Source organism: Panthera onca, chromosome B3 (genome assembly GCF_046562875.1).
Source record: "Panthera onca isolate mPanOnc1 chromosome B3, mPanOnc1 haplotype 2, whole genome shotgun sequence".
NCBI classification, from domain to species: domain Eukaryota; kingdom Metazoa; phylum Chordata; class Mammalia; order Carnivora; family Felidae; genus Panthera; species Panthera onca.
In genome coordinates, this window is record NC_138344.1 from 44,260,483 (window position 1) to 44,272,484 (window position 12,002).

A 12,002-nucleotide genomic window follows, 5' to 3' on the forward strand; every position below is an offset into this window, starting at 1 on the left:
TTTAATTAAATTTTATTATTTTTAATTTACATCCAAATTAACATAAAGTGCAACAGTGATTTCAGGAGTATATTCCTTAGTGCCACTTATCCCATTTAGCCCATCCCCCATCCCACACCCCCGCCAGTAACCCTCTGTTTATTCTCCATATTTAAGAGTCTCTTATGTTTGGTCCCCCTCCCTGTTTTTACATTATTTTTGTTTCCCTTCCCTTATGTTGATCTGTGTTGTCTCTTAAAGTCCTCATATGAGTTAAGTCATATGATATTTGTCTTTCTCTGACTAATTTCTCTTAGCATAAATACCCTCCACTTCCATCCACGTAATAGCAAATGGCAAGATTTCATTCTTTTTGATTGCCGAGTAATACTCCATTGTGTATGTATGTATGTGTGTGTGTGTGTGTGTGTATATATATATATATATATATACCACATCTTTTTTTTTAAATTTTTTTAAAAATGTTTTTATTTATTTTTGAAGGAGAGACAGAGCATGAGCAGGGGAGGAGCAGAGAGAGAGGGAGACGTAGAATTTGAAGCAGGCTTCAGGCTCTAAGCTGTCAGCACAGAACCCGATGCGGGGCTCAAACTCACGAACTATGAGATCATGACCTGAGCTGAAGTCAGACGCTTAACTGACTGAGCCACCCAGGCGCCCCTGCACATCTTCTTTATCGATTCATCCATTGATGGACATTTGGGCTCTTTCCATACTCTGGCTATTGTTGATAGTGCTGCTATAAACATGGGGGTGCATGTGTCCCTCCGAAACACACCTGTATCCCTTGGATAAATACCTAGTAGTGCAATTTTTGGGTCATAGGGTAGTTCTATTTTTAGTTTTTTGAGGAACCTCCATACTGTTTTCCAGAGTGGCTGCACCAGCTTGCATTCCCATTCCTTGGTACATTTTAAAACCTAAGTGTCCTGTCTCAGCCTATTTTGTTGTATAAGGTACATGTTACTTTTTAAAATGGAAGTGTTGTCTTTTGCTACGTTGTTTCTTAGAATTCTGGAATTATGTCATAGTTGTAAGAAAGTAGGACCTTAAGCAGAGTTTGTTGTTTTTTTTAACCATGGGGAATCTTATGGTGTGCTTTAATAGCCAGACTTTTTTTAGCTTTATTGCAGTATAATTGACAAATCAAGTTGTAAGATATTTAAAGTGTACATCATGATGATGTGATATACGTGTACACTGTGAAAGGATTCTTCCCTTTGATGATTTACATTTAAGTTCTACTCTCTTAGCAGATTTCAATCGTACAGTGTAGTGTTATCATCTATAGTCACCGCACTACATACTGGATTCTCAGACTGTATGGCTGAAAGTTTGTACCATTTTACCACCTCTGTCTATTCCTTCCTCCCCCAGCCCTTGGAAACCACTTTCCTACTCTGTTTCTATGAGTTTGACTTTTACTTTTAGACTCCACATAATATTTTCTTTTTCATTCTTATTTTCCTTAACATAATGCCCTTAAGTCTATCTATATTGTTGTAAACAGAATTTCCTTCTTTCTCATGGCTAATATTCCATTTTTTTATGTGTACCACATTTTTATCCATTCATCCGTTGATGTATGCTTAGGTTGTTTCCATATGTTGGCTATCGTGAATAATTAAGCTGGATTTTTATAATCTAATTCTTATCTTAACAACCAGGTGTGTGTTAGAGATGTGGAGAACATACCCAAACTATAAATCTGACTATCCGCTTACTTTGATAATAGGTACATATTTCTCTAAAAATTTAATCTCTATGAAAATGCAACATTAATAGGAAATAGAAACACCAATATTTTAAGTTAGGGGTTTTTTTTAATTTTATTTATTTTGAGAGAAAAAGAGGGTATGCGCGAGCAGGGGAGGGGCAGAGACAGAAGGAGACAGAGAATCCCAAGCAGGCTCAACACTGTCAGCACGGAACCTGACATGGGGCTTGATCTAATGAACTGTGAGATCATGACCTGATCTGAAAACAAGAGTCAGACGCTTAACCAACTGAGTCACCCAGGCCCCTTATCAGTTGTTACTCTTAAATTTGGGACTTAGAGGTTAGTTTTTGGTGTGCATATGTGTAAACTTTTCTATATTCAGCAAATATTTTAGAATTAATATGTATTTCTTTTATAATCTGACTTTAGTGTCATTTTAAAATGCAGCTTTACTTAATAAACTTAATAAAATGTATAATTCTCTTTTAGAACGTAAAGTTCCTTTACAGGTGTTACATTTTTGTAAAAACATCTTTAAGGAGACTGGATAACTTTTTTTGTTTTTCAGTACTGCAATTGTTCTTTTTAAGTTTGATATTTTATTTTAGGACATATTGATGCATTTACTTCAAAGCTTTTTCTGCTAGAAGAAATTACCTCAGAAGAATTAAAAGAAAAACTCTCAGCACTCAAGTAAGAAAGTTTACTTTGTGGTGGGATTTTAAAAACTTGTTAATATGATCACTAATTTTCATTTATCTCTAAATATTGGTTAAATTTAAATCATTTATTTTCAAGACTTTTATACCTTTTATACATTGAGGCTTCCCCTGACCCAGTTTGTGATCCATCTGTATTAATCATCTGCATTTTCCAATTAAATAGAATACCAGTGGTTCCAGTCTTTCTACTTCAGACAGAGAAGGCTAGAGGGAGAGTAGTAGCCCAGCATCTGGGAAGTGCATGAGAGCACACGTCACTCCTTTTTCAGGGATGGAGAACAGTACAGTCCTAGACTCTTAGCTCCAAGCTTTCTATTTAGACATCCTGACTTCTAAAAGTTTCCCCTGTGCCACGGATGACTGTACATCAGATTGAAATGAGTTTATTGTGCTCAGGACTCCACGTACCAAAATGCAAAGGAACATAACTTACGAACGTTATCTAGTTTGTATGTCACAGCTTTCGAGAAAAGACTGGTGGTAGTATTATCCCCATTTTACATGTGGGGAAGCTGGGCCTTAGAGTGATTTGCTCCAGAGCACACAGCCAAGCTAGAGTGATAACCTTGGTAGTGAAGATGTTTGATTCACCAGTAGGATGAGCACTGTCCTGACTTAGACTGGTTGCAGAGTTCCAGCTTTGGGGCTTGACACAATTTTTGAGGGATTTCAGATTCAGTCTTGAATTCTCTGCTTGTTCTCAAAAATGTCCACTTCTATTATAAGGACTACCTCTTTCGAGGGGTAATTTTTTTTCTTTACATGAATAAAAAATGTTTTCCATGCATTACTCACTGCCTGCCCCACCATTCCCAATGAAACCTATTTTTAAATAAATAGTTGAGGAATGAATTTACGTCTAGAAAAGATACAAAAGAAATATATTTCATTTCCCTTTAACTATCCTGTCACCACTCAGTAGCTTCTCTGGCATCACACATTTAAAATACCTCTCAGTTACTTTGGAAGCTAATTCACCACCTTCTCTAAAAGGCAAGCTTTTTGCAGATTAGTTCTGCTGAAGACTTCTGAATATTCTTAAAGTTTATAATTTGAATATAAAATTGTGATCTCTTTACATCTGATTCACACAGGTCAAATACTTTATGATTGTGAAGAGAAATCAGGAAATGGCAAAAATTAAGTAAATTTTTAAGTCTTTTAATTTAATCACATTTTTGGCATTCTCTGTTTTCTATTATTTTATGGGTTTTTTTTTTTTTTTTTTTTTTGCTTTGTTAATGAGGGTATTTCTCTTTCTGAGAAGCCACAATTGTTAAGAATACCTTTTTTTTTTTAACATTTAACTTTACATGAATTTCTTCTGTTTAATAGGATTTCAAGTTTATTTAACATCCTCCAACACATTCTAAAGAAATTGAGTAGGTAAGTATTTTTTGGACATTTTGCATTGATATGTATGATTTTCTTGGGTGAAAATTCATAGAAACTTGGAATATATACTATTAGGGGTAGATAAAAAAAAAAACCCAGAAATGCAACATTTATTCTATTTTGTCAAGATTTAAATTGTGAAAATATAAATAAAAGGATAATATAATAGTACCCAGCTTACTAGTAAATAAACATTTTTCTTTAAGGCTCTGTTGTATTGGTTTCCTGTTGTCACTGTAACAAATTACCACAAATTTACTGGTTTAAAACAGTGCAGACTTACTCTTTTACAGTTTTGGAGGTCACAAATCCAAAATCATTTTCACTGGCCTAAACTCATGTCAGCAGAACTGATTCTTTTTGGAGGTTCTAAGGTCATAGTCATATTCCTTGATTTGTGGCCTCTTTCTCCATCTTCAAAGTGCATCATTCACATTTCTGCTTCCTTTGTCACATTGCGCCTTAATCACATTTGGAAAGCCATTGAAGGTAACATTCCAAAGTTCTGGAGATTAAGATGTGGATATTCTGGGGACCATTAAGGAGCGTAGCCTAGCTATATTGTTTATATATTCAGGATAAGGAAGCAACATAGAGCTGGTGTTCAAAACTCAGTAAGTCCAGAGAAATCTTGAATATGGATTCCCCACCTGAGTATTTTTATCAGACTGTTTCATTATGTGAACCTTTGCATTCCTGTTATGCCCTTACTAAACATAAACTAAAAAACAATTCAAGAGGCTGAACTAAAAGTGAAAAAATCTCAAACTTCTGAGTCTTCTACTTATTATGCAACTTATTATGTTAGTTTCCTTATTTATAAAATGGTGGTGTTGAGTTTATTAATTTCGTAGGTACTGTTCAGTTCTGTGATTCTGTGGCAGAAATTTTATTTTGTGTACTGTGTTCTTCATGTGAAGCACAGTACTTATACATGACATTTGTCCGATGCTTTTTGAAATTTTATTGATATCTTAGTTTGTGTATTCATTTTCTACTGCAGCTATAGCAAATTCCCACAAAATTCATGTTGTAAAACAATACAAATTTATTATCTTTCAATTCTGTTAAGTCTAACAGGTCTGCTGGGATAAAATCAAGGTGTCAGCCAGAGTGATATTTTTTTTTTTCTGTAGACTCTGGGTATGATCTCTTTCCTGGACATTTGTGAATTCTAGAGGCCTCCTGTATTCCTTGGCTTGTTGACCTCTTCCTTTTTCAAAGTTTCAAAGGCAGGTTGAGACCTCACATCACATTGTTCTGACTTCTTCATAGTTGTATCTCCCCGCTGAGTCCCTTCTGCCTCCCTATTCTACATTGAAGGACTCTGCTGATTACATTGGGCCCACCAACATAATCCAGGAAAATCGTACCATTTTAAAATCAGATTAGAACTTTAATTCCATCTTAGTTCTGCTTTGCCAGGTAATGTAATATATTCACAGACTCTAGGGTTTACGGTATAGGCATCTTTAGGAGGTCATTATTCTGCCTACCATGGTTAGTACCCATCCATGTACATTGCACTGTATGGTACTTTGAAGACACTCTTCCTTGAAGTATCCCATTAATGGGAACAGGGCACCTGGGTGGGTCAGTCGGTTAAGCATCCGACATCAGCTCAGGTCATGATCTCATGGCTCATGAGTGTGAGCCCTGCGTCAGGCTCTGTGCTGACAGCTCAGAACGATTCTGTGTCTCTGTTTCTTTCTGCTCCTTCCCTGCTTGCACTCTGTGTCAAAAGTAAACATTAAAAAAATGTTTTTTAATTTCTAAAAAGAAATTAATGGAACATAACTTACCAGGTTTGTAGGCAGATGCATTTAACTAAAGTATGATTAATCCTTATTTTAAATGATATGGGAAATAGCTGATGTTCTAGCACCTTTGAGCTAGAGGAATATAAAATCCCAAGAAAGCACAGGATGTTAATCATAGCCTTTTGGCTCTTTATGTTGATATACTGAATTCCTTAAAGCTTTCTAAGGAGACAAGGAAAATGTAGATTTGTTGTTTGATAGAAGTGATTATTGTAATGGTAGAGAATGATAATTAAGGTTATGGCCTATGGAGTTCAACCCCCTGAGTGTATATCTAAGCCCTGCACTCAGGACTTTGGGCAGATTGTTTAGTGTCTCTAATTTCTATTTAGCTCTAATATGGGGTGAATAATTAAAATTATGCCTTAAAGATTTGTTGTTGAGGATTCAATAGTAAAATGATTTTTAAGCAGTATAGTAGCTCATGATAAACATACCTATCAGCTGCTGCTGTTATTTTTATTCTAATAGCACCTCATATTTTGTGATTGTTCCATTTTTTTCCTTCCACTTTCTTTTAAACTATATCATATTCACTTCTATATCTCTTAATCTTTATATTACTGGATACAAAGCAGGTTCTGTGTTTGTTGTGTATGTACACTCCTGAAATGGTTTTCATTATATGTTATCCATGGATTAGAGAATTAGACTGTTTCCCATTAAATTACCAAACACTTAAAAATTGATTGAGATAACAGTAAAAAGAAAGTAATTACATATCCTGAACTTTGGAATAAAAATTAAAATAATTTACTAAAGGTGGCTTAGTCGGTTAAGCGTCCAACGTCGGCTCAGGTCATGATCTCGCAGTCCATGAGTTCGAGTCCCGCGTCGGGCTCTGTGCTGACAGCTCATAGTCTGGAGCCTGCTTCGGATTCTGTGTCTCCCTCTCTCTCTGCCCCTCCCCCACTCGCTCTCTGTCTCTGCCTCTCAAAAATAAATGTAATAAAAAAATAATTGCCTAAAAATCATGAAAATAGTCAAAAATAAGACTTATTAAAACTTATTTGGTCATAGAAGTGTTTTTAGAGGTGGTATTCCCTTCCCATAATTGTTTTCAATTTTACTAATAGATCATGATTGAGAAAATGCTGTTGAAATTGACACAGTGAGCCAATGAGTTGTATTTCCTTGTATGATTTAGCTTGCAGGAGGGTTCCTACTTGTTGTCTCACGCAGCAGAAGATTCTTCACTCCTGATCTACAAGACATCTGATGGAAAAGTTACTAGGACAGCCTACAATTTACATAAAACACATTGCAGCCTCCCTGGTGTACCTTCCAGTCTCTCAGTTCCCTGGGTCCCTTTAGATCCCAGTCTGTTACTACCATATCATATCCATCATGGAAGAATACCTTGTACTTTTCCACCTAAATCACTAGGTCCCACACCACAACAAAAGGTAAGATCTTTTTGGCAATTAAATGTTCCATTAGGTTGTTTATCTGTTTCATTGACAGTACAGTATTTTAACATCCTGTCCACATTTGCTACATTAATCACAATATCATTCTGAAAACTATTTTCATAAGAGTAGATAAAGTTTTATGCTTTACTGAGTCCATTTATTATCAGTGGAAGTTTCTACTTTTGTAAGGTTTATAAGTCAACTAAAGAAAATTCTAATAGTTTGTCCAGTGGGAGCATCCACCTAGTTAAATCCCTGTGTCCCTATGAAAAGCAAAGTTTCATTTTTTTCTGATTTTTATTTATTTATACTGTTTGATTTCATTAAATATTTGAGACAGTTTGCAGAAGAATATATATAATAAAATTACGGTGGTACAATTAAAAGTTGATAAGTAGGATATAGAAAAATAGAAAAGCAAGTGTTAGCCATTAGTGAATGCAGCACCTTATTAAATGTAAGCTGAACTGTTAAGGACTAAATTGTGTTTACAAAGTATTGTATAACTCCATATTTATTGAGTTATAATTAACATTACTCTCTTTGTAGAATCCTTCCTAGAAATACCAGTTGAATGACTTTTCCCTGTCTGAAACTTTTGTAAAGCAATGGCTAGAGAAACTCTTCACCATGTCACTCATTCTTTATATCATATAAGATACTCCAGTTTGGGTTTAGTTGTAGGAAGAGTTTTGTTCTGTACAAGTGGATCTGAATGTTCAGGAAGTAAAAACTGAGTGTATTTTCCTTCCCTGCTGCCAAAAATCTTTGAGTCAAAATTATTGTCTGAGTTCCATAATCTTACCAGTATGTGTGTCCTGGAACAGCTATCAGTTACATATTCTATGGATATCTTCTCTTTTTTTTTCCCCCCTATGGTATATTAATCTATGTTTTCAAATCCTTTTAGAAATGGCTGGAATGCAAATATTGAGGATCTTTTTATAATTTAGAGTAATGACGTTGTTTATATTTTTCAGTTCTTTACCCTAATGTTACTGTATGGGAAGATCTTTTTAGAAATGAGAACTCCTTGCTCATTCTTAGCTAACTCTGGCCATGAAAACATATAAATATGGTTAACTAGTTGCTATAAGTGAAAGAATGGATAAAGTTAACATTTTAAATCATTTTGTCTACAGTTCTGGTTTGTTATTTCCAGCTTAAATTTCATTTGACTAGTGATTTTTATAACTTCCTAAGGCAAAATTTTCTTCACTAACTTAAATCTAATTGAAAACTACTTTTGAAAGATTTATGTTCTTTCAAGGATAAAGATTTCCATTTCATTTGGAAATCCTGATTATAGTGTCTCATCTGTGACATACAATTCTGTATGGGGTGACTTATTCCTTTTTGGTTTAATACTTCAATACGATTCCATATGTTCAGGGTTTGGCCATATAAATACAAAAGTAAACAGTTCACTTATATGTATATGACCGAGCAGTTGCTGGTTTGTATTTTTTAAGACACTTCATGTATTCAGTGCCAAGGACAAACCCTTAGTGAGATTATCTAAGACGCAGCTGTTAGGTCCAGTAGGCAGTTAGATAATTAATGCTTGGTTTGATATGTTTTCAAGTCCTTGAAAGTTTTTGGTCATCTCTTACACATCTCGCTACAATCTAGCTTTATGTCTGGTGGGAATTACCTGACCTTCCTCCCTGACTTCCTCCTAACCAGGCCATGGGAATGGGACTCCAAGTCAAGGTAAACAGACAGGGTTTCCAGCCTTAGCAGCAATAGGAAAACACTAAAGCTTCAGGAAACCTAAGGATGTAACACCCTACATGAAACAAAAATCACATATTTAATGGTGTAAAAACTCATACAACAAATATTCCTGTCTCTGATATAATCCTTTAGTCCCTAGTCCACTTGCAGTTCTCATCTTTGTGTAGTGCCTTAAGTACTAACCCTGAGAGATACCACAGTGGAGTCTATATCTGCCTCTTGCTTCATGGAGAGTGCTTAATAGGAGGATTCCCCTTGTTTCCTCTGCCACTCCTGACTTTTTCCACTTTCAGTACTTTTGCAGAGGCTCTGTGCCCATCCCTTTTCTGTTTCTACAACTTTGGTAATAGATACTCATTAGACACACGCACACACACACACACACAAAATTTCACGATGGAAGTTTGACAATGCTTACTTTCCTCAGCGATATAGCAGATACAATTTAGGGTCATCACTATACTCTTATAGTAAATATCAGCTGAGTGGGGAGTGGTATAGATAATCTGAAAATCACAGCCCTTTTCTAATCAGCGCATTTGAAAAGTTCATCAGATTCGGACAGACACTGGCAGACTCAAATCCCAACTGGAGTTTGTCCTTTCTGGTCATCTGATGGTAAACTAAAAAATACCCCTGAAGAGATAACATACTAGGTTAGGGAAGCTGGAGTCTGATGCATCCTGAGTGAGCCAGTAGCCCGTTAGAGCAATGCTAATAATATGTCTCATATTTAGGAATATGAGTGTGCTTGGAGTAACAATATTACCCATCACCACCAGGTCTGGAATTCACTGGACAAGATGCGAAGATACAAAGGGTGCAAGGTGGCCAGGGAAAATAGAAGCAGAAATGGACAGGTCCTGGGGAGATGGTTTTAGTCTGTATAGCCTTGGCCCTTCTCTGCAAGGCCTGAGTTTCTCCATTACCACTTGTCAAAACTATGTTCTCTTAGTGGCTAAGGAGATGACGGAATTTCCAGATCTCATCTTCAGCAGGACTACAGTTAGCAAGGGATTGTGTGCTAAGAATACGTCTTCTCTCTTCTGTAGGCTGTGTGGACTAGAAAGTGAGGGTGGGCAGCTACTTTTGCTGAAGAGGAGTAGATATTAAGGTAGCACCAGCCCCCCACCAAACTTTCTTCCTCCCACTTCCCTTCTTCCTTTTTTCCTCTGTAGCCTCCTTCCAATTTTTTCTTCCCATTTTTCTTTCTTGCAAGAATCTTCTCTTTCAGCTTCTCAAGTTTTCCTTTTTACTTGGGTTCTTTTTTTGCCTTCCTTTTTTCCCCCCACATTTATTTTCCCTCGTTTTCTCTGTAGACTTGGCTATTTTTCTTACTCTTTGTCTCTTTCTCCATTTTACAATTTTTCCCCCTCTTAACCACCTCCGACCTTTTTCTTGTATTTCCTTTCTCTCCTATCGTTTTTTTCATTTCTACCTTTCTCCTGTCCTTTAGTCTTTATTGCAAACACATTGCTCAAAAAGCCTGTCATCCTATCATTTTCTAATTTAACATTTCAGCCTCTTCCAGGTTTAACACACAGAGTAGTTTCTCCCTTCACTTCTCTCCACCTACCCTGATCTATTCCTTCTGTGACTGCATTTGAAAGTTTAGTACTTTACACTGTGTCAAATTATAGTTTGTTTAGAAGCAGCCAGGTGGCTGGAGATTAAAAATATATAAAGGACTATTTGTAAGGTAATTAGTACATATATAAATAATATGGAGGTGACTGTATATAAATATGTTGTAAACATGTTAAACTGTTTGCTTCCTCTCTTAGGTTGGTGGAACAAGAATGCCTACACGCAGCCGCAGGAATCCAGTTTCCATGGAAACCAAAAGTCTGCCTGCTCAGCAAGTTGAAAATGAAGGAGAAGCTCCAAATAAAAGAAAAATAACTTAAGGACTCTGCCATGGAAAATGAAGAAAAACTGGTTTTAACAATGTTCAATTTAGAAAAGTTGGAGGGGGAAATATACCCAGAATATCACTGGACAAGATGAACATTTTTCTTTCAGTGTCCTTGAGAGTTCTTAGAGTGCCTTGAAAAAATATGTTGGCTATGTAAAGGAATGTTTCAGCTAAAATGGAATGTTATACTTTTACCACTTGACGTTTGAAGAGAATCTAGATATGTTTTAACATTATCATGGCAGGGAAACATAGAGGAGAAAAATATTTTTATAGTAGACCTTTTCCAAAAACTGTAAATAGGAAAATCATTTGCTTTTTTTCAAGAGCAATATTTATCATTGTGTGTTATGTTAACAATTTGAATTATATCACCAATCTGTTGAGATTGGCTCAAAAAGCTGAATCTTGGCACTGTCAGAAATAATTTTGAGCAACATAAACCTTGCTTCTGATGCATTGTGACAGTTTTTATATACTATTTTAAAATGATTGTTGCAAGTTAATAAAGTTAATATCTTTAAAAACTTGATGCAATTTTATTGCAGAAGCCAAAAATTAAAAATAAATAACTCCATGCCTCTGAAAAGTCACAAGTTAACAGTTTTCTTGTTGGTCAACCATCAGTTTAAAAAAAAAAAAAAACCTTCAAAAAATAAAAAATAAAAAAATAAAAAAAAAATAAAACAAACCTTCTGTGGCGTTATAGGTTTGGTGATGAATACCTCTATCTCTTGGCACAAATTTCAGCTGAGTGTTAAAATATGCTACTGAAAGCAGAGATGATCATGTTTTCCAGAAAAATCTCATTATTTCAACTGATAAGGTTAATATGTGATACATCATAAGCTATTTTTTTCTTATCTGTACTGATTAAATTTCCTAAGACCACAGGAGATGAATTTGGAAAAGCTCATCATCCACTGATGTTACTGTAGCCAATTTGGACTTAAGAAGGAATGGACTTATTTAATTTTTGTATCTTGTTCTTTAATGTGCAGTGAAAGTGTCAGAAATATGTGCACCGTTTGTAAAATACATGTTTTGTAATCCAAAGTTATATCTGCTTTGTTTTTGGAATTTTTAAATGTGTTTTATGCTAGTATAAGAACTAGTTCGAGAAATCTTCTTAACTATTATAAGTAACAGTTGAATATTTTTATTCTCAACTACCAAGTTTTGTTTTGATTTTTATAATCGGTTATAAAATATTTTTTAATGAGTAATTATTAGTAAAATTGTTTTCTGTATTTTAATATGTAACTTCCTCATCCTACCATT

At 35.2% G+C, this 12,002-nt stretch overlaps 1 protein-coding gene across 5 annotated transcripts in view; it reads left to right on the top strand.

Moving 5' to 3' along the window:
* The window catches only part of ICE2 (interactor of little elongation complex ELL subunit 2), a 65,149-nt gene extending 53,372 nt beyond the window's left edge, over positions 1 to 11,777 (top strand). For all 5 annotated transcript variants that reach the window (XM_060621044.3, XM_078448664.2, XM_060621046.3 and 2 more), the window contains 4 exons: positions 2,329 to 2,413; positions 3,778 to 3,828; positions 6,805 to 7,063; positions 10,591 to 11,777. In XM_060621044.3, the coding sequence (XP_060477027.1) occupies positions 2,329 to 2,413; positions 3,778 to 3,828; positions 6,805 to 7,063; positions 10,591 to 10,713 (518 nt within the window). In that variant the 3' untranslated portion in view covers positions 10,714 to 11,777. The remainder of the gene's footprint in view (positions 1 to 2,328; positions 2,414 to 3,777; positions 3,829 to 6,804; positions 7,064 to 10,590) is intronic.
* The last annotated feature ends 225 nt before the right edge of the window (positions 11,778 to 12,002 follow it).